The sequence below is a fragment of the Bombina bombina genome, chromosome 8 (genome assembly GCF_027579735.1).
Source record: "Bombina bombina isolate aBomBom1 chromosome 8, aBomBom1.pri, whole genome shotgun sequence".
NCBI classification, from domain to species: Eukaryota; Metazoa; Chordata; class Amphibia; order Anura; family Bombinatoridae; genus Bombina; species Bombina bombina.
Window position 1 is genome coordinate 186,863,410 of NC_069506.1, and position 25,923 is coordinate 186,889,332.

General features: G+C 40.5%; 1 protein-coding gene across 1 annotated transcript in view; it reads right to left on the reverse strand.

Annotated features, from left to right (window-relative positions):
* The window catches only part of GYS1 (glycogen synthase 1), a 143,310-nt gene that overhangs the window by 85,040 nt on the left and 32,347 nt on the right, over nt 1-25,923 (reverse strand). The window contains 1 exon segment of the mRNA XM_053690787.1: nt 11,889-12,077. Coding sequence (XP_053546762.1) covers nt 11,889-12,077 — 189 coding nt within the window.

Here is a 25,923-nt window from a genome sequence, read left to right on the forward strand (position 1 = left end):
ATGATGGAACAACAATCTCTTGATTGATATTCTTGTTAGTGACTACCTTAGGTAAGAACCCAGGTTTAGTACGCAGAACTACCTTATCTGAATGAAAAATCAGATACGGAGAATCACAATGTAAGGTTGATAATTCAGAGACTCTACGAGCCGAAGAAATAGCCATTAAAAACAGAACTTTCCAAGATAACAGCTTGATATCAATGGAGTGAAGGGGTTCAAACGGAACACCCTGTAAAACGTTAAGAACTAAGTTTAAGCTCCACGGCGGAGCAACAGATTTAAACACAGGCTTAATCCTGGCCAAAGCCTGACAAAAAGCCTGAACGTCTGGAACTTCTGACAGACGCTTGTGTAAAAGGATGGACAGAGCTGAGATCTGTCCCTTTAACGAACTAGCAGATAAACCCTTTTCTAAAGCTTCTTGTAGAAAAGACAATATCCTAGGAATCCTAACCTTACTCCATGAGTAACCCTTGGATTCGCACCAGTGTAAATATTTACGCCATATCTTATGGTAAATTTTCCTGGTAACAGGTTTCCTAGCCTGTATTAAGGTATCAATTACTGGCTCTGAAATCCACGCTTTGATAAAATTAAGCGTTCAATTTCCATGCAGTCAGCTTCAGAGAAATTAGGTTTTGATGTTTGAAAGGACCCTGAATTAGAAGGTCCTGTCTCAGAGGCAGAGACCAAGGTGGACAGGATGACATGTCCACTAGATCTGCATACCAGGTTCTGCGTGGCCATGCAGGCGCTATTAGAATCACTGATGCTTTCTCCTGTTTGATCCTTGCAATCAAACGAGGAAGCATCGGGAATGGTGGAAACACATAAGCCATCCTGAAGGTCCAAGGTGCTGTCAAGGCATCTATCAGGACCGCTCCCGGGTCCCTGGACCTGGACCCGTAACGAGGAAGCTTGGCGTTCTGGCGAGACGCCATGAGATCCATATCTGGTTTGCCCCAACGTCGAAGTATTTGGGCAAAGACCTCCGGATGAAGTTCCCACTCCCCCGGATGAAAAGTCTGGCGACTTAGGAAATCCGCCTCCCAGTTGTCCACTCCTGGGATGTGGATCGCTGACAGGTGGCAAGAGTGAGACTCTGCCCAGCGAATTATCTTTGATACTTCCATCATCGCTAGGGAACTTCTTGTCCCTCCCTGATGGTTGATGTAAGCCACAGTCGTGACGTTGTCCGACTGAAACCTGATAAACCTCAGAGTTGCTAACTGAGGCCAAGCCAGTAGGGCATTGAGAACTGCTCTCAATTCCAGAATGTTTATTGGAAGGAGACTCTCCTCCTGAGTCCATGATCCCTGAGCCTTCAGGGAATTCCAGACAGCGCCCCAACCTAGAAGGCTGGCGTCTGTAGTTACAATTGTCCAGTCTGGTCTGCTGAAGGGCATCCCCCTGGACAGATGCGGCCGAGAAAGCCACCATAGAAGAGAATCTCTGGTCTCCTGATCCAGATTCAGCGTAGGGGACAAATCTGAGTAATCCCCATTCCACTGACTTAGCATGCACAATTGCAGCGGTCTGAGGTGCAGGCGTGCAAAAGGAACTATGTCCATTGCCGCTACCATTAAGCCGATTACCTCCATGCATTGAGCCACTGACGGGTGTTGAATGGAATGAAGGACACAGCAAGCATTTAGAAGCTTTGTTAACCTGTCCTCTGTCAGGTAAATTTTCATTTCTACAGAATCTATAAGAGTCCCCAAGAAGGGAACTCTTGTGAGTGGTAAGAGAGAACTCTTCTCCTCGTTCACTTTCCACCCATGCGACCTTAGAAAAGCCAGTACTAACTCTGTATGAGACTTGGCAGTTTGAAAGCTTGACGCTTGTATCAGAATGTCGTCTAGGTACGGAGCTACCGAAATTCCTCGCGGTCTTAGTACCGCCAGAAGAGAGCCCAGAACCTTTGTAAAGATTCTTGGAGCCGTAGCCAACCCGAAGGGAAGAGCTACAAACTGGTAATGCCTGTCTAGGAAGGCAAACCTTAGATACCGGTAATGTTCTCTGTGAATCGGTATGTTAAGGTAAGCATCCTTTAAATCCACTGTGGTCATGTACTAACCTCTTTGGATCATGGGTAAGATTGTCCGAATAGTTTCCATCTTGAACGATGGAACTCTTAGGAATTTGTTTAGGATCTTTAAATCCAATATTGGTCTGAAGGTTCCCTCTTTTTTGGGAACCACAAACAGATTTGAGTAAAACCCTTGTCCGTGTTCCGACCGCGGAACTGGGTGGATCACTCCCATTAGTAAAAGGTCTTGTACACAGCGTAGAAACGCCTCTTTCTTTATCTGGTTTGTTGACAACCTTGAAAGGTGAAATCTCCCTTGTGGAGGAGAAGCTTTGAAGTCCAGAAGATATCCCTGAGATATGATCTCCAACGCCCAGGGATCCTGGACATCTCTTGCCCAAGCCTGGGCGAAGAGAGAGAGTCTGCCCCCCACTAGATCCGCTTCCGGATCGGGGGCCCTCACTTCATGCTGTCTTAGGGGCAGCAGCAGGTTTTCTGGCCTGCTTGCCCTTGTTCCAGGTCTGGTTAGGTTTCCAGCCTTGTCTGTAGCGAGCAACAGCTCCTTCCTGTTTTGTAGCAGAGGAAGTTGATGCTGCTCCTGCCTTGAAGTTACGAAAGGCACGAAAATTAGACTGTCTAGCCCTAGGTTTGGCTCTGTCTTGAGGCAGGGCATGGCCTTTACCTCCCGTAATATCAGCGATAATTTCTTTCAAACCGGGCCCGAATAAAGTCTGCCCCTTGAAAGGTATGTTAAGTAATTTCGATTTAGAAGTTACATCAGCTGACCAGGATTTTAACCACAGCGCTCTGCGTGCCTGAATGGCGAATCCGGAATTCTTAGCCGTAAGTTTAGTTAAATGTACTACGACATCAGAAATAAATGAATTAGCTAGCTTAAGGGTTTTAAGCTTAAGAGAAATTTCATCTAATGTCGCTGAGTCAAGGGTGTCTTCCAGAGACTCAAACCAAAATGCAGCCGCAGCCGTGACAGGCGCAATGCATGCAAGGGGTTGTAATATAAAACCTTGTTGAACAAACATTTTCTTAAGGTAACCCTCTAACTTTTTATCCATTGGATCTGAAAAAGCACAGCTATCCTCCACCGGGATAATGGTACGCTTAGCTAAAGTAGAAACTGCTCCCTCCACCTTAGGGACCGTTTGCCATAAGTCCTGTGTGGTGGCGTCTATTGGAAACATTTTTCTGAATATAGGAGGGGGTGAGAAAGGCACACCGGGTCTGTCCCACTCCTTAGTAATAATTTCAGTAAGTCTCTTAGGTATAGGAAAAACGTCAGTACTCGTCGGTACCGCAAAATATTTATCCAACCTACACATTTTCTCTGGGATTGCAACTGTGTTACAATCATTCAGAGCCGCTAACACCTCCCCTAGCAACACACGGAGGTTTTCCAGCTTAAACTTAAAATTTGAAATGTCTGAATCCAAATTTATTTGGATCAGATCCGTCACCCGCAGAATGAAGCTCTCCGTCCTCATGCTCTGCATATTGTGACGCAGTATCAGACATGGCCCTAGCATTATCAGTATACTCTGTTCTCATCCCAGAGTGATCTCGTTTACCTCTAAGTTCTGGCAATTTAGACAAAACTTCAGTCATAACATTAGCCATGTCTTGTAAAGTGATTTGTAATGGCCGCACTGATGTACTTGGCGTTACAATATCACGCACCTCCTGAGCGGGAGATGCAGGTACTGACACGTGAGGCAAGTTAGTCGGCATAACTTCCCTCTCGTTGTCTGGTGAATGTTGCTTAACATGTACAGATTGACTTTTATTTAAAGTAGCATCAATGCAATTAGTACATAAATTTCTATTGGGCTCCACCTCGGCTTTTGAACATATTGCACATGAGTCAGACATGTTTAAACAAACTAGCAAGCTTGGAAATACTTTTCAACTAAATTTACAAGCAATATGTAAAAACGTTACTGTGCCTTTAAGAAGCACACAAAAACTGTCACAGTTGAATAACAATGAACCGGATTAGTTATATAAACCAAAATTAGCAAAGGATTGCACACATTAGCAATGGATGATTAACCCTTAATATCAGAAAAAAACGTATAACAATTGACAATATAAACGTTTTTATCACAGTCAAGCACAGTTTAACAGGTCTGCTGTGAGTGATTACCTCCCTCAAAACTAGTTTTGAAGACCCCTGAGCTCTGTGGAGACGTCCTGGATCATGCAGGGAGAAAAAGACAGACTGTGACTGAATTTCTGATGCGTAGTAAAAGCGCCAAAATAGGCCCCTCCCACTCACACTACAACAGTGAGGGGAGCTCAGTAAACTGTTTTAATTTAAAACAACGACAGCCATGTGGAAAATAAAGCCCAAAACAATTTTCACCAAGTACCTCAGATAATTAAACGATTAAACATGCCAGCAAACGTTTAAAACCAAATATATGAAATGTCTTGAAAAGCCTGCTGCTAGTCGCTCCCACTGCAAGTTAGGCTAAAAGATATATGCATACAGTATTTTCCCAGTGAAGTGCCATTCCCCAGAAATACTTAAGTGTTAACATATATACATGTCAGCCTGATACCAGTTGCTACTACTGCATTTAAGGCTGTACTTACATTATATCGGTATTAGCAGTATTTTCAAAGTCAATTCCATTCCTTAGAAAATAATATACTGCAACATACCTCTTTGCAGGTGAACCTGCCCGCTGTCCCCTGATCTGAAGTTACCTTACTCCTCAGAATGGCCGAGAACATCAAACGGATCTTAGTTACGTCCGCTAAGATCATATACAAAAACTCAGGTAGATTCTTCTTCAAATTCTGCCTGAGAAGGAAACAACACACTCCGGTGTCGTTTAAAATAACAAACTTTTGATTGAAGATATAAAAAACTAAGTTTAATCACCACAGTCCTCTCACACATCCTATCTATTAGTTGGGTGCAAGAGAATGACTGGGTGTGACGTAGAGGGGAGGAGCTATATAGCAGCTCTGCTTGGGTGATCCTCTTGCACTTCCTGTTGGGGAGGAGTTAATATCCCATAAGTAATGATGACCCGTGGACTGACTACACTTAACAGGAGAAAACGTCATTTTTTTGAGTGCGGGACTGACGTTGCGTTACAGGCTAAAAGGCTTGCGGTACAGCTATTCCGACAAGACTAGTAATTGCTGCGTTGCTGTTTTAACGCTGAAATGTCCATTTTTTTCAGCGTTAAAACACGAACGCAAAACTCGTAATCTAGGTGATAGGTATAATACTTTACCTTTAATCCACCTTTTCTATATCATGCAGTATGACATAACTATCATGGCTGCATATGGTATCCAATCACAAAAAGGCTAGGGTTGCCACCCAGCCAGCGATTAGCAGCCGGTGCCGGCATAAGTAAAATACCGGCAATGTAAAAGCAGTTTACTTTTTATGTTGCAGATTTTTAGTACTAACAAGTGGGTCTGGCTACCCATTATATCAAGCAGAGCAGCAGGGCACTTGGGAAATACAAATCCCAATGCTTTCTAACACACACACACACACTTCGTATGCGGGCAGACAGTGCCCCCTACCCTGTAACCTAACCTCTCACATTTGACAGGTTTCTGGTTGTTATGGGGGGCGGGGTCTGCATAGAGAGAAGAACGGACTCAACGGAGTGAAGTGTGTTTACTTTCAGTTTCTCCCGGACAGAAAGGAACTGTCTTCTTCCCTACCAGTCCTGCTGAGAGGGAGATGTAAGCTGATATACTTTGCTGTGTCGCATTTCTTTAGCCAAATACAAGTCTCAGCTAACGGTTTAACCCCTTGCCTGCTAGATGGCTGTGTAAAGGAGATATGCACAGTGCAGCCCTCTCTGGCAGTTCAGGGGCTTAAACAGTGTGTTAGTGCCTAACTTAGTGTAAAATGTAGACATGTAATTAACATTTTTACTGATTGCTTGTTAATAGTTTTCACTTTAAAAGAATGTAATATATAAAATATATAAAAGTTCATAAATGAAGCACTCACTGATCCATCAGCATCTGTGGCAAAAAAACACTTTAATATATGTTTTTGCCACAGATGCTGATGGATCAGTGAGTGCTTCATTTATGAACTTTTATAATTACTTTCAAAGCACCCTGGCAGTTGCTACAGTCGGTGGGAGTGCATACACACCAATTGATGTGTATATATATACATACACATATACATATACACATACATATATATATATATATATATATATATATATATATACATACATATACATACATATATACATACATACATATATATATATATATACACACACATACACATACATACATATACATACATATACTCAGTCAGTGAGCAGCATGTATTATCCCTCAATCTAACATGTAGGGGCATGTTACATTGAGTGAATCTGCCTCTTTTTTGGCCCCGCCTTTTTTGTGACCACACCTTTTGTGGCTCCGTCCACCCATGGCCGGTATTTTTTTTTTTTTAGGAAAAGGTGGCAACACTACAAAAGGCTCACTAGTTGGATTCAGACTGTCAATTAAGGCTGCACGATTAATCGCATATGCAATTTAAAACCGCAATTAATTGCTGCGATAGTTCGCGATTTTTTGCTAAAAAAAATAATCCTCAGAAGTGGCTGTACTGCATTGATTTGTATGTGATTTCTTGCAAACCAGCTCCATCTAGTGGTTGCTTTTAACACACATTTGTAAAATAGCTGTTTTACTTTCGAATTCCGTTTGTGATCTCAGTAGCAGCCGATCAATCTATAGAAGTCTAAAAGCAGAGCCCATGCAGGAGACTGAAGAGGAGGAAAGCCACTTACTTATATTTCCCCCTAGGGATGATCTGCAGTTTGAAACTTAGGGTATTTAATCATTATGGAACCTCCCACACAATCTCCTGCTCTCTGGGAAATGGCTCAAATACATAGCCGATGCAGTTAACCCCACAGCTGCCAAAAAGGCTAAAACTGCAGTCCCCTCTGCTAGCTAGCTGCTGGGTTAAAGGGACATGAAACCCAAAATGTTTCTTCCATGATTTATATAGAGAATACGATTTTAAACAACATTCCAATTTACTTCTATTATTTAATTTGCTTCCTTCTCTTGTTATACTTTGCTGAACGTTTTATCTAGGTAAGCTCCTGAGCAGTAAGTATAGAATCTAGGTTCTAGCTGTTGATTGGTGGCTGTATATATATATATATATATATATATATATATATATATATATATATATATATATATATATATATATATATATATATATATATATATATTCCACCAAAGGAAATATAGCTACAAGTCAAAGGGATTCCCAGGCGCCAATAAACAAAGGCTAGGTGTGACGAGAGTACATTTAAAAGTTGATTTTAATAAACAATATTAAAATATACTAATAAAATTGATTCAATATAAAAAATGTTAAACAGGTTGTAACTTCTAATTCATGGATCCATGAAAATACAGTATATAAAAAAACAATACAAATGAATACAAAGATATGCTTAAATGGCCTGAGTGGGTTCAAAGGCTTGTGTAGATAAAAACCATTGACTGGTAAGCCTATTTTCTATTGGAGTTATTATTTAAGAATTTGCCACACATTGTCTTTATTTTTTTCTTCACAGGTATTTTTTGCATTTTCCTGTTTTTTTATGAGTGTTTTTTGTCTTGTGCACTACACCTTCATAAAGAAGAATCAGGGATAAGAAAGTTTCTACACCTCTTGATTAGGATTTTAAGACTTCACCAATATTTGTTTTTAGTACTAAGCACTTTTTCTTGTTTATAAGCACATTTTTTTCATATTATATTAATATTATTTTTTCCCCTTTTTTCACATTTTTGTTTCATTTTTTTTTTTTTAAAAAAAATTCATTTTTGGATACGTTGGATATAAATTACTTTTGGGATACAATTTTTTTGGATTTGTTATACTACACTAAACTGACTTTATTCACAGGACTTTTTTTCATCAAATTTAGAACACCAGTATCAGGACTTTGAGGACACTTTATCCGGACACACGCTGTTATTGCTTTTTTTATTCTTTTTATCATTGTTGTATCTATTATATACACAGCTCTATACAGCACCTATGGTTTTTATCTACACAAGCCTTTGAACCCACTCAGGCCATTTAAGCATATCTTTGTATTCATTTGTATTGTTTTTTTATATACTGTATTTTCATGGATCCATGAATTAGAAGTTACAACCTGTTTAACAATTTTAATATTGAATCAATTTTATTAGTATATTTTAATATTGTTTATTAAAATCAACTTTTAAATGTACTCTCGTCACACCTAGCCTTTGTTTATTGGCGCCTGGGAATCCCTTTGACTTGTCACTCATGTGTTCAGTTAGAAACCATTAGTGCATTGCTGCTCCTTCAACAAATGATACCACAAGAATGAAACAGATTAGATAATAGAAGTAAATTAGAAAGTTGCTTAAAATTGTATTCTCTATCTGAATCATGAAATACAATTTTTTGGGTTTCATGTCTCTTTAGCTGAATCTACAATGTATTTGATATCAGCAAAGCACAGCATTTCTGAAAGGAGCAGCCCTCCACCACTACTGCTATATGCCTATATTTGATTCCTGCACAGGAGCAGGGCTCATCATCAGTCAAGATAAAATGTTTAACAAAAAAGAAAAAGAAAAAATCTATGGGGCCTATTTATCAAGCTCTGTATGGAGCTTGATGCCCTCTGTTTCTGGCGATCCAATACGATCGGGTTGATTGACACCCCCTGCTAGCCGCAAATCTGCAGGTGGCAGCATTAGTTCACAAGAACTGCTGGTGCAATGATAAATGCAGAGAGCGTATGCCGTCTGCATTTATCAATGTGTAGCGGACATGATCCGCAATACCTCTATACACACACACGTCGTTTGTATTTTTATGCTCCCAGAGTGTATTGGACATTGAGGAAAATGTACATTAAGATTCTGTAGTCTTAAATAATTTTTTTATTGAAAAATTAAGGTGTTAGTCATTCATAAGAAAATCACAATTGCAAAAAATTTTTTGCCCATATTGCCCAGCCCTACTGTCAATGCTATTCAGCAGAGTGCCTAGATGTAGCTCAGATTGTGATGTCATCAGTGGGCGGAGCTTGGCAGCTATTTCAAAGTGGCCAGAAACAATATTCCTTTTTAAAATATTTTTACCTTTCCTGGTGCAGGAGGTTATTTGCAGCTTAATCTAAGGTAAGACTTTAAGATGACTAAGGTGTAGACTTGTCCCTTTAACATAATACAACTTGCCAAAAGCAGTTTCCTTGCTTAATATCTATAAGATACATCACAACTAAATGAAAAGTTAAAGGGACATTAAACCCAATTTTTCTTTCATGATTCAGATGGAGAATACAATTTTAAACAACTTTCTAATTTACTTCTATTATCTAATTTGCTTCATTCTCTTGATATTCTTTCCTGAAAAGCATATCTACATAGCATATCTAGATAGGCTCAGTTGCTTCTGATTGGTGGCTGCACATAGATGCTTCATGGGATTGGCTCACCCATGTGTATTGCTATTTTTTTAACAAAAGATATCTAAAGAATGAAGCAAATTAGATAATAGAAGTAAACAGGAATGTTGTTTAAAATTGTATTTTCAATCTGAATCATGAAAGAACATTTTTGGGTTTAATGTCCCTTTAATGCAATAACACTATGAATGTCAAGTGAGCAGCAGGGTTTTTTTCTGATTAGTTTCCTCTCTGTCTACCGTGTCATGTGACCGTCAGACTCATACGCATATATACTATGAACTCTTACACATGATCAGTAGGAGCTGGTGCCTCAAAAAGTGCGCACAACTGGATAATGAAAGTATATTGGAAAGTTGTTGGGGTTTTTTAAATTACACTTTAAAAGTAAAAAAGGACTGTCCAGTCAAAATTAAAAACTGTAATGGGTTGGATATAGCATGACATTTTAAACAGATTTACTTCTATTATAAATATTGCCTAGTTTTCCATAGTATCCTTTGTTAAAAAGAGAAATCCTAGGTGAGCTCAGGAGTGTGCATGTGTTTTTAGCAATGCTATATATTGTTGCAAACACTGCTGCCATAAGAGTACTAAAGACACATGCACACTCCTAAGCTCTTTACTAGCTTTACTCGTCAACAAAGGATACCAACATCAAAGTAAATTTGATAATAGTAGTAAATTTAAAAAGTTGTTTAACCCCTTAATGACCATCGACGTACCCTGTACGTAATTGGTCTTTTAATGAGGCTTACTTTTTTATAGCATGGGAGACCTCGGACAGGAGGGAGGAAGGTTGTATAGTGTTGCGTTGACGCTGGCGGTGAGACCCACACTATTACAGGCCAAAAAAAATTTAACATAGAAACATAGAATTTGACGGTAGATAAGAACCAAAAAGGCCCATTAAGTCTACCCATATTACATGTTACTTTTTCCTTAGGATAGCCTTATGCATGTCCCAGGCATTTTTAAATTCCTTTACAGTCTTTGTGTTTACCACTTCAAATGGAAGTTTATTCCATGAATCCACCACCCTTTCTGTAAAAAAATGCTTACTCAAATTTCTCCTGAATCTGCTACCCTCTAACTTTAGATTGTGACCCCTTGTTTTGGCATTTATTTTTTTTGTGAAAAATGCTTTCAGCTTCTATTTTATTAAGTCCCTTCATATATTTGAAGGTTTCTATCATGTCACCTCTTTCCCTTCTATCCTCTAAACTATACATATTAAGATCATAGAGTCTCTCTTTGTACGTTTAAATGACCACAACATACCCTGTACATTGTTGGTCCTTAAGGGGTTACAATTGCATGCTCTGTCTGAATCATAAACATTTAATTTTGACTTTTCTGTCCCTTTAAAAGACATAGAAACATAGAAACATAGATATTGACGGCAGATAAGAGCCATAGGCCCAGCAAGTCTGCCCCACCTTACCTAACAGTATAAACTTATCTAGTTCGTAGGATAGCCCTATGCTTGTCCCATGCATTTTTAAAGTCCCCCACAGTGTTTGTTGCTACTACCTCTTGAGGAAGTTTATTCCATAAATCAATCACTCTTTCTGTAAAGAAGTGCTTCCTCAAATTACTCCTGAATCTACTACCCTTTAGCTTGAGCTCATGACCCCTTGTTCTTGAATTTTCCATTTTATGTAAAATACCCACAGCCTCAGTTTTACTAAACCCTTTAATGTACTTGAAAGTTGCTATCATATCACCTCTTTCCCTTCTCTCCTCTAAGCTATACATATTTAGGTCATTGAGCCTATCCTGGTAAGTTTTATTTTTTAGACCATGTACCATTTTGGTAGCCCTCCTTTGCACAGATTCAAGTTTGTTAATATCCTTCTGAAGATATGGCCTCCAGAACTGCACACAATACTCAAGATGAGGCCTAACTAATGATCTATAAAGTGGCATAAGACATCCCTATAATACCTAGAACCCTCTTCAAGAGTATTGCAGGACCCAAGAATATATTAAAAAAAATGGTTTTATAGTTTCACAATTAGAATAAAATCAAGAAATCTCTACTAAAATAAAAAATTACCCAAGCCTGTTCAACCAATGAAGAGCTACATTTTTTGGGAGGGAGGGGAAGGGAACGGAACAGGAGTCTTTCAATAGAACCCGAGTAGATACAAATGATGGCTGTACAGAATGTTTAGAATATTTTATGGATTCTCTATCGCAAGCAAATATAAATCTGGTAAATTTTAATACTGAACAAATTAAAACACCTGTTACAGAATAAGATTCTTACACTGGAATTTTATAGGGATAAAAAAAATCATTAATTTAAGCATCATATCGAACACAAAAGCAAAGAATCACTTCACAAATTCACTCACCGTTTGTAGGTTGTTATAAAAGTCCACGCTTCCTGCGCACAGGTACCGACCCAAGAGCGTGGCATGTGTTGTGAATATAGTAGCCACTGGGAGTTTACGAATCCGACACATACACAAGCCAACGCCAGCAAGCCATTCATGAAAGTGTGCAAGAATAAAAGGCCTGTCTTCACCACTTTGGGCAGCAAACTGAAAAGATAGATACAAACCGAATATAAAATCTTTAAAACTGAACATAGTAATGAATTAATCAAATAACAGTTGTTAGTATGTGTCTATACGCACAAGTCTGTGGCTCATATTACTGTCTATTCCAGTCTTCTAACTCTAGTTGTTAGGCATCAGTTTGGAAGATTACACAAAAATATTGGATTTAAAGAAAATAAGAAACTACTGGTGCAAGTTATCCCAGGATCTATTTTGGAGCACACTAGGAGTGGCACGTGCTGTTTTGCGCGAGTGCAATTGCGATTGACGCTAGAGCTCCGGTTACCTTAAAGGGACAGTCTAGTCCAAAATAAAATTTCATAATTCAGATAGAGAATGTAATTTTAAAACAATTTTCCAATTTACTTTTATCACCAATTTTGCTTTTTTCTCTTGGTATTCTTAGTTGAAAGCTAATCCTAGGAGGTTCATATGCCAATTTCTAAGCCTTTTAAGGCCGTCTCTTCTCTCAGAGCATTTTGACAGTTTTTCACCACTAGAGGGTGTTCGTTCACGTGTGTCATATAGATAACACTGCGCTCATACACGTGGAGTTCAGGTGAACTAGCTCCGATCGGCTAAAATGCATAGCGGACAGCAGTTTCCCAAGAATTTGGCACAGAGAGGAAACTACCAAAGAGCAGGAGCAGGAGCATCAGAGTTGCTGAACTAGGTAGGTAGGCCTGACCATACATAAACGTCAAAAATACACCTTCAGGGGAGGAGGAGGGCAAACACGGGCCTAGAACCCCTTGGACACAGCTGCCAGCAATTCCCTGAGGACTAAGCATTGACAAATGATTACTACAACAGAGCAGGAAAAGCAGGAGCAGCAGAGTTGCTTAACTAGGTAGGTAGGCATGACAGTATATAAACCTCAAAAATATACCTTCAGGGGTGGAGGAGGGCAAACATGGGCCTAGAACCCCTTGGACACAGCAGCCAGCGGCTCCCTGAGGACTTGGCATTGACAGATAATTACCACCACAAAGCAGGAGCAGCAGAGTTACTAACTAGGAAGGTAGGCATGACAGTATATAAAAAAAAAAAAAAAACACCTCTAGTGGAGGAGGAAGGCAAATGTTTTCCTAGAGCCCATTGGACACAGCGGGCAGCAATTTCCTGAGGATTTGGCATTAACAGATGATGACCACCGGAGGGCAGGAGCTAGAGTGGAAAACAATTTAAAATCAATAAGTGTCAAAGCAAAGAGCAGGGTAACCTAGGTTTGGAATGTTAAATTTGAGAAATCCCATTTGTTCCATAAGCTGCGATGATGTGTGAGCACTGAGGGTTCAGTATATTGCCAGTTAATGACAACACTCGCTCAGTTTGCACAGTGGTTGGGGAGACAAAAGAGGAGCGCCTAAACTATTGTAGTCAGGGCAGGCCAAACAATGCTATGGTCATCCCAATAGCTCAGAGGGTCTGCTGTAGGAGGAAAACATAATTGATGCTTACCAGATAAATCCCTTTCCTTCCTGGTAGGGAGAGTACACAATTTCATTCCTTACTGTTGGGAAATACAACACCTGGCCAACACCTGGTAAAGACGTCCCTCCCACATCCCCTATCTCCCAGTCATTCTGCCGAGGAAACAAGGAACAGTAGAAGAAACATCAGGGTATAAAAAGGTGCCAGAAGAAATATAAAAAAGGGAGCCGCCCAACAAAAACATAAATTATGTTTGCCTTCCATAAGGCAGGGAGAGTCCAAGACTTCATTCCTTACTGTTGGGAAAACTATACCCAAGCTACAGAGGGCACTAAATGAATGGGAGGGAACGGAAAAATTCTGAGGGCACCACAGCCTGCAAAACTTTTCTCCCGAAAGCTGCTTCAGCCGAAGCAAACACATCAAACTTGTAATATTTAGAAAAAGTGTGTAAGGAGGACCAGGTAGCCGCCTTACAGATCTGATCCATTGAGGCTTTGTTCTTAAAAGTCCAAGAGGAAGCCACCGCTCTAGTGGAATGAGCCGTTATCCTCTCAGGAGGCTGTCGTCTCGCTGTCTCATAAGCTAAGCGGATGACACTCCTCAACCAGAAAGATAGGCAAGTCATAGTAGCCTTCTGCCCCTTACGCTTCCCCGCATAGATGACAAACAAAGAGGCAGATTGTCTGAATTCCTTAGGAGACGGAAGATAGAACTTCAAGGCACGAATCGCATCTAGATTGTGAAGCAAACGTTCCTTCGCAGAAGGAAGATTAGGACACAAGAAAGGAACAACAATTTCTTGATTAATGTTACGATTCAACAACACCTTAGGGAGGAACCCGAATTTAGTGCCTAAAACCGCCTTATCAGCATGAAAAAATAAGGGGGGATACACTGCAAAGCAGAAATCTCAGATACTCTGCGCAGACGCAATAGCCAACAACAAAAAAAGAACCTTCCAAGATAACAATTTAATATCAACAGTATGCATAGGCTCAAATGGAGCCTGCTACAAAACACTAACAAGATTGAGGCTCCAAGGCGGAGTCCCAGATCTAAACACAGGTTTGATCCTAGCCAGAGACTGCACGCCCGGAAGCTCTGCCAATCTTTTGTGCAGTAACACCGACAGGGCCGATATCTGTCCCTTAAGGGAACTAGCAGATAAGCCCTTCTCCAGTCCGTCCTGGAAAAAAGCTATAATTCTGGCAACCTTAACCTTATGCCAGGAAAAGTCATACTCTTCACACCAGTACAAGTCCTCCACACTTTATGGTAGATACAACGTGTAACTGGCTTACGAGCTTGAACCAGAGTGTCGATAACACACTCAGAAAACTCTCTTGGCTAAGACTAAGCATTCAATCTCCACGCAGTCAGCCTCAGAATCTAGATTTTAATGAACGAAGGGACCTTGTATCAGCATATCTCTGCAACAAGGTAACCTCCACTGAGGAGATGAAGACATCCCCACCAGATCCACAAACCACATCCTTCACAGCCACGACAGAGCAATCAGAATCACTGGATGCTCGCTCCTGCTTGATGCGAACCACCACGCGAGGGAGAAGCGGTAATGGAGGGAAAAGATATTAGTCTGAACCGCCATGGTACTGATAGGGCATCTATCAGTTCCGTCTTAGGATCCCTCAACCTCAACCCATATCTAGGTAGCTTGGTATTGAGGCGAGATGCCATGAGATCTCTCTCTGGCATCCCCCACTCGCTGCATTTCTCTGCAAACCCCTCAGAGTGAAGAGACCATTCCCCTGGGTGAAAAGATTGCCTGCTGAGGAAGTCCGCTTCCCAGTTGTCCACACCCAGGAATGTGGATCGCAGACAGTGTACATCTGTGAGTCTCCGCCCAATCTAGTATCTGAGATACTTCTCTCAACGCCAAGGAACTTATCGTTCCCCCCTGATGGTTGATGTAGGCAACCAAGGTTATATTGTCCGATTGGAATCTGAGAAACTGGGACAAACCCAGAAGGAGCCAAAGCCTTCAAGGCCTTGAAGATTGCCTAGAGTTCCAAAATATTGATCAAAAGGGAGGACTTCTGAGACCACAGACCTTGTGCCTTCTTGGCACCCCAAACGGCTCCCCATAGTCACAATCTCCCAGGACAGTCTCAAGAAGCATGCGCCTTGGAACAGATGATCTGGACAGAGCCACCAGGAAAGCGAGTCTCGACAACACAATCTGTTGAGACAGATCTGAATGGTCGCCGTTACATTGTCTCAGCATGCATAGTTGTAAGGGTCTGAGATGGAATCTGGCAAGGAATGATATCTATACAAGACACTGAGTCCGATCACCTCCATACACTGAGGGTCTCGAGGAGGCCTGGAGGGCAAGACATGTATAAGTTAGCTTGCAATGTCTCTGATCTGTGAGAAATATTCTCATGGATATGGAGTCTATTATTTTGCCCCAGGATATTCACCCTTGTACCTGGAGTAAGAGAACTCTTTTCCCCAAGTTTATCTTTCATCCATGTGATCGAAGAATATTGAGAAGGGACTCTGAATGTTCTCCCGCTAGACGAAAAGATGGTGCCTGTACCAAGATATCGTCCAGGTAAGGCGCTACTGCAATACCTCATGTTCTGGTGACGGCTAGAAGAGCTCCCAGAACCTTCGAAAATATCCTTGGCTCAGTAGTTAGGCCAAAAGGAAGAGCTATGAACTGGAAGTGCTGGTCCAGAAAAGCAAACCTCAGGAACTGAAAATGTTCCCTGTGTATCGGGACGTGAAGGTAGGCATCCTTTAGGTCTATTGTGGTCATAACTGTCCTTCCTGAACCAGAGAAAGGATTGACCAAAATTATAATGAACACTCTGAAACTTTTTTAGGCACTTTCGGCCCAGATTCGGACGAAAAGTTCCCTCTTTCTTTGGAACCACAAAAATGTTTGAATAACATCCCAAACCTCTGTAGGTACCGGGACAATTACTCCTAGAGATGAGAGATCCCGTACGCAACCTAAGAAGGCAGCCATCTTTTCTGGTCTTGTAGACTGAGTGGAGAGTAGGAATCTGCCCCTGGGCGGATGAGACTTGAATCCTATCCTGTATCCTTGAGATACAATCTCCAGGACCCAAACATTCTGTACATCCTGGAACCAAGAGACTGAAAAAAGAGACAGTCTGCCCCCTGCTCGATCAGATCCCGGATCGGGGGCCGCCCCTTCATGCCGATTTGTTATTGGCGGGCTTCTTAGTCTGTTTGGACTTATTCCAGGAGTGAGCAAACTTCGAAGTACCCTTGGGCTGCTCGGACTTGGATGAGGATTGCTGTTGTGATTTGCCAGAACAAAAATTAGACAATTGCCGTCCCTTAGGCCTAATTTTTCTTGTCCTGCGGTAGGAAGGCACCCTTCCCTCAGGTAACTGTAGAAATAATGGAGTCCATCCTTGGCCCGAAAAAAATCTTCCCCTTGAAAGGAAGAGAAAGGAGTCTAGATTTAGAAGTCATATCCGCAGACCAAGACTTCAACCAGAGAGCCCAGCGGGCTAGGACTGTAAAGCCAGAAGCCTTTACATTTAAGCGAATAATCTGCATATTCACATCACAGATGAAAGAGTTATCAATTCTCAGTTCTTTAATTCTTTACTGAATATCCTCGAGGGGAGTCTCCACCTCAATGAGCTCTGACAGAGTGTCGAACCAGTAGGTAGCTGCTCCAGCTATCGCCGGTTGAAATAAAACCCCATATGCTTAGCCAGCGTAGAGATAGCACCATCCACCTTAGGGATGGAGCCCCACAAATCTTATTGAGAGTCAGGGACAGGGATTTTTTTTTTAAAGTAGACGGGGGGGGGGGGGAGAAGTTCCTACTCTTTCCTATTCGTTACTAATGTTTGCCATCTTAACTGGCACAGGAAAAGTCAGAGGGACCTTCCTATCTTCACAAACCCTGTTTAAATTTAGGGATCTTAGGTTCCTCAGGGAGTGTAGCCTCTGGAACCTCTAGCATAGACAGAATCTCCTTTTAAAATTGAGCATCTGCGTTTTTTATTAAAAAGGGGGGGGGGTTCCTCTGCTGAAGAAGGTTTAGAAACTGAAGTCTCTGACTCAGAAAGTTCACCCTCTGAAGCCACAGAGGTTAACTCATCCTCGGAAAGCTGGGACACAGTAGCTAAATCCGACAAATATTTAGATGACTCTAGGTAAGGAGAACTAGGTTTAACCTTTCTCTTGCGTTTGTTAGAGCGAGGTAAGACACTCTGGCACAGACCACAAGAGGGCCACAGACACTGCCAATTGCCAACAGACACTGCCAATTGTAACTGCGCTGTAAAGTCCGCTGGGAAAAGGCCCCCTCCAGATGGAGGATTAGATGAGCTGCGGGGAACTGCATGTGGAGTGGGTAATGTAGAAAGGGTAGCTATTTCTCGGGACCAAGATTCCTGAGAAGTAGACGGCTCAGAGCGCTATGAGTATTAGCAGGCTTTTCTCCCTTCCTAGACTTTACAACAGTGTTTAGGCAAATGGAACAAAATTGAGCAACGTGCTAACCACAGCCTCCTCACAATATAAACAGGAATTATTCATTGGTACAGAAGGAGCGGAACCTTTTAATGTAGTATCCGAGTCTTCCAGAGCTTTGTATATACCCACAGAAAGACAAACAAAAAATCGTTTTTATTTAAAAAAAACGGCACCTTAATACTCAAAATGGCTGGGGCACTCACCACCTCCTAGACCCAGACAGCTAACAGTGAACATGCCCTCCTCAGGAATGATGTCTGCAGCAGGATCTAAGGAAATGAAAGAAACCGCACCCGGTCACGTGGGGCTTAAGACAGGACTTCCCCTGTTATTAAAAAGTGCGCCAAGTTATTATGAGCTGCGCAACACTTCAAAAACTAAAGTTAAACCCGTTTGTTCAAAGCCAAAAAAACAAAAAACAAAGTCTATGAGCCCAAAAAAAACTCACGTTAAGCAGATATAAATTTCCAAGCTGTTAAAATAATCTCCCCGAAGGAGATATTAACCATTGATCCTCTCGAGGTATTAAGGAGCCACACTGTGACCCTGTATAGCGTTTTAAAATATATATATATATATATATATATATATATATATATATATATATATCCAAGATGAGCACTCTCACTTCAAAATTCAGCAGCCAGGGTGCTAGTGAGTAGTAGATAATAGTAGCAAAAACTTGCACTCGCTGGACATTTTCAAACACCAAAAAGTTTTAATGTAACGTTTCGGAGACAAAGTATGCGCCTGAGGAAGGGGATACTTTGTCTCCGAAACGTTACATTAAAACGTTTATATTTAACACGGAAGGGAACTGCACTCTCATACCGGACCGGGTACACAAGCAGTTAACCCCAGACAGGTCTGGGTGCAAGAACCATAGGGAAAATTACAAAACAAATTAATACAACACACAGAGAAAACCCAGCACCCAGACCTGTCTGGGGTTAACTGCTTGTGGCTCTGGGGACAGCACAGCTTCCTGTGAGTGCCAGTGGCACCCAGGGCTGAGCATGTTGCAGGGTCATGGGATGTGTACCCGGTCCGGTATGAGAGTGCAGTTCCCTTCCGTGTTTTGTATATGTCTAGGGTGATTACATATTCCTGTGCACCCTTCCCTTGTTTTCAGTTTGTTTGGATTTGAAAGCATGCATTGTGTGGCTGTTTTAGGGTCTCCGGTATTGGAAAGGACCTCGACGTGGTACCTGAGCTTGTCCCATTTGGCCAGATGCAGTGACTAACCTTTCCATTTTTGCTTTTAAATCTTAGCTGAAAACTTGTAAGTGAGTGTTGTGTTTTCTCTGTGTGATTATATCATATATATTTATATATAGTCTTTCCCTCCAGCAGCGCTTATGACATGGACTTGAGAGTGTAACAGCAAGCAGTGAAACTCGTCAACACCGATTGCTCAGGAGTTGTTAGCAACAGTCTGGATGGGTTTGAAGAGAAAAACTTTCCCTGCATCTCCAGACTAACTTTCATCAATACTCTCACAGAGGTTGACATGATTAATTAAAACTCCAGTCCTTTCTTGAAGGGAACATATCCATTACAGGACTATCCAAATCTTCTTACACCTCCTATAGTGACGAAAGACTGGGGGATAGGGGAAGTGGGAGAGATAGTTAAGCCTTTAGCTGGGGTGTCTGTCTCCTCCTGGTGGTATTTCCCAAAAGTAAGGAATGGAGTCATGGACTCTCCTTGCCTTCTGGGATCACATAAGTTGGCCAGCATCAGTTCAGGGCATTTCTCCAGACTCTTCCGCATTTGACCATATAGCTTCTCATTCAGTCTCCTGACAAGTGCTGCTACCTAACTGCTTAGTACCCCACCAGGAATCTCATCACGATTTTCCAGGAAGGTATCTATCTTGCTCAATAGGTGACTGGCTGTGTTTTTTGCTCTTGTTCTCGGTCGCATTCCTAAAAGAATGTAGGACTGACCAATCATGGTCCACTGCCTAATGGCCCAATGTATTGATAAGAAGCCATAGCATCTGCTGCTCCAAGATACATTACAGCATATCCTTTAGGTTCAAAAGAGAAAGGATGTCCCAAACGTAACGTTTTGTTAAAAAGTATAACAACTTTATCTTAATTCTATTAAAAACAGCTTTGCAGTAAGATAGATAGTGACAAAAAAAGCAGGATAGCACTTAGACTGTCTAACGTGTTTCAGCTAAATGAGCCATATTCATAGACACATTCCAGCATATACAAAGTAGAGTTCCACCTAGTAGTTGTGCCTTGCTAAAGACTATGCTGGGGAAGCCCTGCCTTCTCCTGTTCCTACCTAAGGAGCTAACTTCTGCTCCATTCAAGTAAAGTTGCTAACCTAGCATTTACCACCAGGTGGAGGATGTGAGGCAAAGAAAGCACACTGATAAAGTTACCCTCACTGAGAGCCTTTACCATATTGGGTGCCAGTCTGCCAATGAATCCCATTTCTACCTTCGTGTTTTCCTGCTCTCCTACCCACTGCACAACTATCCTCTTAAGAGCCTGCAATATATTGTCAACAGTATACTGCTCATACAACAACTCAGCATGGAGGAGGAATGATGGATAACCCTGCCAATCTACCAACCGCTAGGAGCACTACATAAGTCAGTGGTAAAGTGCACTGACTGTCCAGAAGCATTCGCCAACTGCTCCTTCTACACAACAATGCAGGGTCGGTATAGTGAAGGGACTACTCTCCTGCTGAAAGTGCTATACGAAGGGAGGTGGTAGTGGGGAGCAGCTGCTTCCATCAAATGCTTGAAAGACTCCCCTTCGAGCATGGCAGATGCACCACTGACAGCTAACCTATCACAGGTTAATTTTCTGGACTGCTGGTTGGAATTCCCCCTAAAATGAAACCCCCCAAAATCCTCTAGGGTGGGCTGAACACAGTCGTTATGTTAAAGATGGTACCTGACTCTGCTGATTGCTAACAATACCATGTCCTCTGTCCTGACTACTGTTGGTAGTGCTGCTCCTAGTAGGTGGTGTTGCCAACTGTGATAAGGAGATTGTTGAGCTGTTACATATGCTGGCCCGCCTTCTTCCCTCAATAACACAGCCTTGTGGTGAGTGCGGAGATGTTGGTACCAAGTCTATAGCAGACATGCTGGGAATTGCAAATCCTATTCACCCAAAATAGAGACTGTGGAAGAAACCTGCTCTATACTTCCCTTTTCTCCCTGACTGTTTGCAGGAGTTATAGATTATCTCATTTTGCCAGTGTCTGCCCTGCTGCAGTTGCTGCTATAAAACATGGTAGGAATCAGGAGTGTGGCAGAACTCTTAGCGGTAGAACTGACTGGGGCAGGTGGTTTTGGGAGCAGACATGTACACAAAGGCTGCTTGTTAACCTCCGACCCCCTTTCAATCCAACTACTAGGTTTTGAGACAAACAATGTCAATTCATAACCTTTAGTTCCACTCACTGTCCACTTTTGTTTTATGGGTGGGCAAGCTGCCAAGTAGCCACGGTGCCCCCACTGCAATAGCAATTATGATTTCAATTAGATGAGGGGTACTAGTAATAAAAAAAAAAAAAAGTTAAAACAAATGAAAAAACTTTTTTTTCACTCCAACAAAGGCAGGAGGCCTACCTAGTAGTGCTAGCTATTTCCCCATTGCAATATAAATGTGCAGTTGGACTAACCGCAAGAAAAAAAAAATTCTATTCAAAGTTTGTTTTGTTAAATTAAATTAGCCCCCCCCAACAAAGGCAGGACACAGACTTACTAGTCCCACCTATGCTCTTACTGCAATATTAAGCTACAACTCTAATACTAAAAGAAAAATAATTCTCTAATCCCCAGAGTGATTTTTTTTTTTTTTTTAAATAGTGTAGTATGTGTGCAGTTTACACTGCACAAAAAAAAAAAGTCAGATTCTTAACAATTTTACAATAAAAAACAGAACAGCAAGCTCATACACCACTGTACTGTCTGTTCAGAGGCTGAAGTGAAAGAGATTGCCCATGTTCAGTAAGACTAACACCTCACTATGCTAGATTAACAGTGGAGTGGACAAACCTGTGCTGAGTTACTGACCATCACATCAATCATTTAGTAATGCTCTGTCAGTATAGGACAGAGGAAGTTGTATACATGAATGGTCAGACCCCCTGTACATCACTGCATATGAAAGAGACGATTTGTCATACGATCTCAACTCCTTCAAGCTTTCCTGTATTCTCTGCCCCTTTTTTGGCACCACGAATGCAGAATGAAAAAAAAAAAAAAAAAAAAAAAAAAAAACTAGCAAGACTAATAAACTTGGAGAAAAAAAAAAAATGTATGCACCCAATTCTGTCCCAAGTTTAAGCTCTGGCAAAAGTAACATTAATAAATGGACAGATGTTCTAATACAGGTAGAAAATCCTTTATCCAAACTGCTTGGTGATTGAAAAAGGGTTTGGATTTTTGAGTATTTGCATCTGTAAAATGAAATCTTATACCAATTAGGCAATATTTACATATCATAATACAGCCTATACGTGCAACCTAAAGGTAATTTATACCATTTTTAAACGCTTTTGTATACATAGTATCATCAGAAAGATAGTATAGCACTGTAATCAGAAAGGTAATAGTTGTTGTTTTAAATAAATATAGAACTATTAATTGCATTTTAAAAAATCAAAGCAAAGACACAAATAGAAAAAAAGAGTGTGGCTTAAAGTGACAGTATACACTCAAACTGCATGTAATAGACACTACTATAAAAAATAAAATTCACAGATACGGATATAAAAATCCAGTATAGCTCTGTTGAAAAGGTAGCTGGAAAGCCCACTGCAAGTGGGAAATAAGACACTCCCCTTCTTTTGCATATGAAAAGACCCTTTACACAAACAGGAGCAAGCTGGAGAAGATAGCTGACAGTATTCTCATAAAACTTTGGGGCTTGGTTAGGAGTCTGAAAATCAGAGCAATGTTATTTAAAAATAACCAAACTATACATTTAAAATAAAAAAAATAAAAAAAATGTATGGGCTATATAAATAGATCTACAAAACATTTATGCAAATAAAGTGTGTATAATGTCCCTTTAAAGAGGGGAAGGGAAGTAATTTTGTTTATAACATTTTATTTTTATAAAATTATTAATATAAAAAAAAGTTTGGATTAGAGAATAAGAATGGATTTTGGAATTCTGGATTTGGGGATTTGTACCTGTATTGCACTGCCCCAAGCCAGTTATAATACCACTCGGTTGGTAACATTACCTGTTGAGAATAATGTAGTGTATATATTATATTATAATATATATCTCAAAATAACAAGAGTATTGCATTGAGCAATTATACTTTTTTATTGGACTAACTATACATTTATAAGATGACAAGCTTTCGGAAGAATGTCTTCCTTTTTCAAGTCTGAAGCAATACCGCTAGCAAAAGGAAGACATTCTTCCGAAAGCTTGTCATCTTATAAATGTATAGTTAGTCCAATAAATAAAAAAAATAAAAAAGGGGGGATCATTGCTCAATGCAATACTCTTAATTTTGATATCTAAAATCTCTGGACTAACACGGCTACTCCAATCAACATGATATACATACGTGAAACTCGAAAAATTAGAATATCGTGCAAAAGTTCATTTATTTCACTAATGCAACTTATAAGGTGAAACTAATATATGAGAGACTCATTACATGCAAAGCAAGATAGTTCAAGCCGTGATTTGTCATAATTGTGATGATTATGGCTTACAGCTCATGAAAACCTCAAATCCACAATCTCAGAAAATTAGAATATTACATGCAAATCAATAAAACAAGGATTGCACATACCTGTAGAACAATGTTGGACCTCTTAAAAGTATAAGCATGCATACTGTATGTACTCAGTACTTGGTTTGGGCCTCTTTTGCAGCAATTACTGCCTCAATGCGGCGTGGCATGAAAGCTATCAGCCTGTGGCCCTGCTGAGGTGTTATGGAAGACCAGGATGCTTCAACAGCAGCCTTCAGCTCTTCTGCATTGTTCAGTCTCATGTCTCATCTTTCTCTTGGCAATGCCTCAGATTCGCAATGCCTCATAGATTCTCTATGGGGTTCAGGTCAGGCTGGCCAATCAAGCACAGTAATCCCACGGTTATTGAACCAGGTTTTGGTGCCAAGTCCTGCTGGAAAATTAAGTCAGCATCCCCAAAGAGCTCGTCTGCGGAAGGAAGCATGAAGTGCTCCAAAATCTCCTGGTAGATGGCTGCGTTGACCCTGGACTTAATGAAGCACAGTGGACCAACACCAGCAGATGACATGGCTCCCCAAATCAACACAGACTGTGTAAACTTCACACTGGACTTCAAGCATCTTGCATTGTGTGCCTCTCCATTCTTCCTCCATACTCTGGGTCCTTGGTTTCCAAATGAGATGCAAAATTTGCTCTCATCAGAAAAGAGGACTTTGGACCACTGAGCAACAGACCAGGTCTGTTTTTCTTTAGCCCAAGTAAGACGATTCCAACGTGGTTTGTTGTTCAGGAGTAGCTTGACAAGAGGAATATGACATTTGAAGCCCACGTCCAGGATCCATCTGTGTGTGGTGGCTCTTGTGAAAGTCCCCAACACTTTTGAATGGCCTTTTCCTGACAATCCTCTCCAGGCTGTGGTCATCCCTGCTGCTTGTGCACATTTTTCTTCCACACTTTTCCCTTCCAAATAACTTTCTATTAATGTGCTTTGATACAGCACTTTGGGAACATCCAACTTCTTTTGCAATTACCTTTTGATGCTTTCCCTCCTTATGGAAGGTGTCAATGATGTTTTTTTGCACAACTGTCAGGTCAGCAGTCTTTCCCATGATTGTGATTCCTACTGAACCAGACAGAGACAATTTAAAGGCTCAGGAACCCTTTGCAGGTGTTATGGCTTAATTAGCTGATTAGAGTGGGACACTTTGAGCCTAGAATATTGCACCTTTTCACAATATTCTAATTTTCTGAAATTGTGGATTTGGGGTTTCCATGAGCTGTAAGCTATAATCATCACAATTATGACAAATCACGGCTTGAACTATCTTGCTTGGTATGTAATGAGTCTCTCTCATCTATTAGTTTCTCCTTTTAAGTTGCATTAGTGGAAAAAAATAATAATATACAGTGTATGTATGTGTGTGTATATATATATATATATATATATATATATATATATATATATATATATATATATATATATATATATATATATATATATATATATATATATATATATATATATATATATACTACACACATATACACATACACACACACATATACACATACACACACACACATACATACAAACAAAATTGTCTAAAAAAAATACATAAATTACAGGAACACAAATCAGTGTTGTGCCATTGTGAATACAGAATTACATATTATGGAGCTGATGTCTCAAATAAGGTAAGTGTGTGCTTAAAAGGGACACAGAACCAAAATATTTTCTCTCATGATTCAGATAGAGCATGCAATTTTAAGCAACTTTCTAATTTACACCTATTATCAAATTTTCTTCTCTCTCTTGCTATCTTTATTTGAAAAAGCGAGAAAGTAAGCAAAGGAGCCAGCCCATTTTTGGTTCAGCACCTGGGTAGTGCTTGCCAATTGGTGGCTACATTTAAAAAAGGAGTAAATTAGAAAGTTGCTTAAAATTGCATGCTCTATTTGAATCATGAAAAGAAAATGTGGGTTCTGTGTCCATTTAACTATTCTGCACATGTAAGGAAAAGTAACATTATGCAAAATATTGAATCAAATGAAAAATTATTATTTAGCAAATGTCTGAACCAGTAAAAACATTGCTTGAAAAACCACAATCTATGTGTATACTGTCAAACATAACTATCCAGTTTAATTTTTAATGGTAGCCTGACAAAGGCAGTTAAAGGACATGTGAGTCACCAACTCAAAA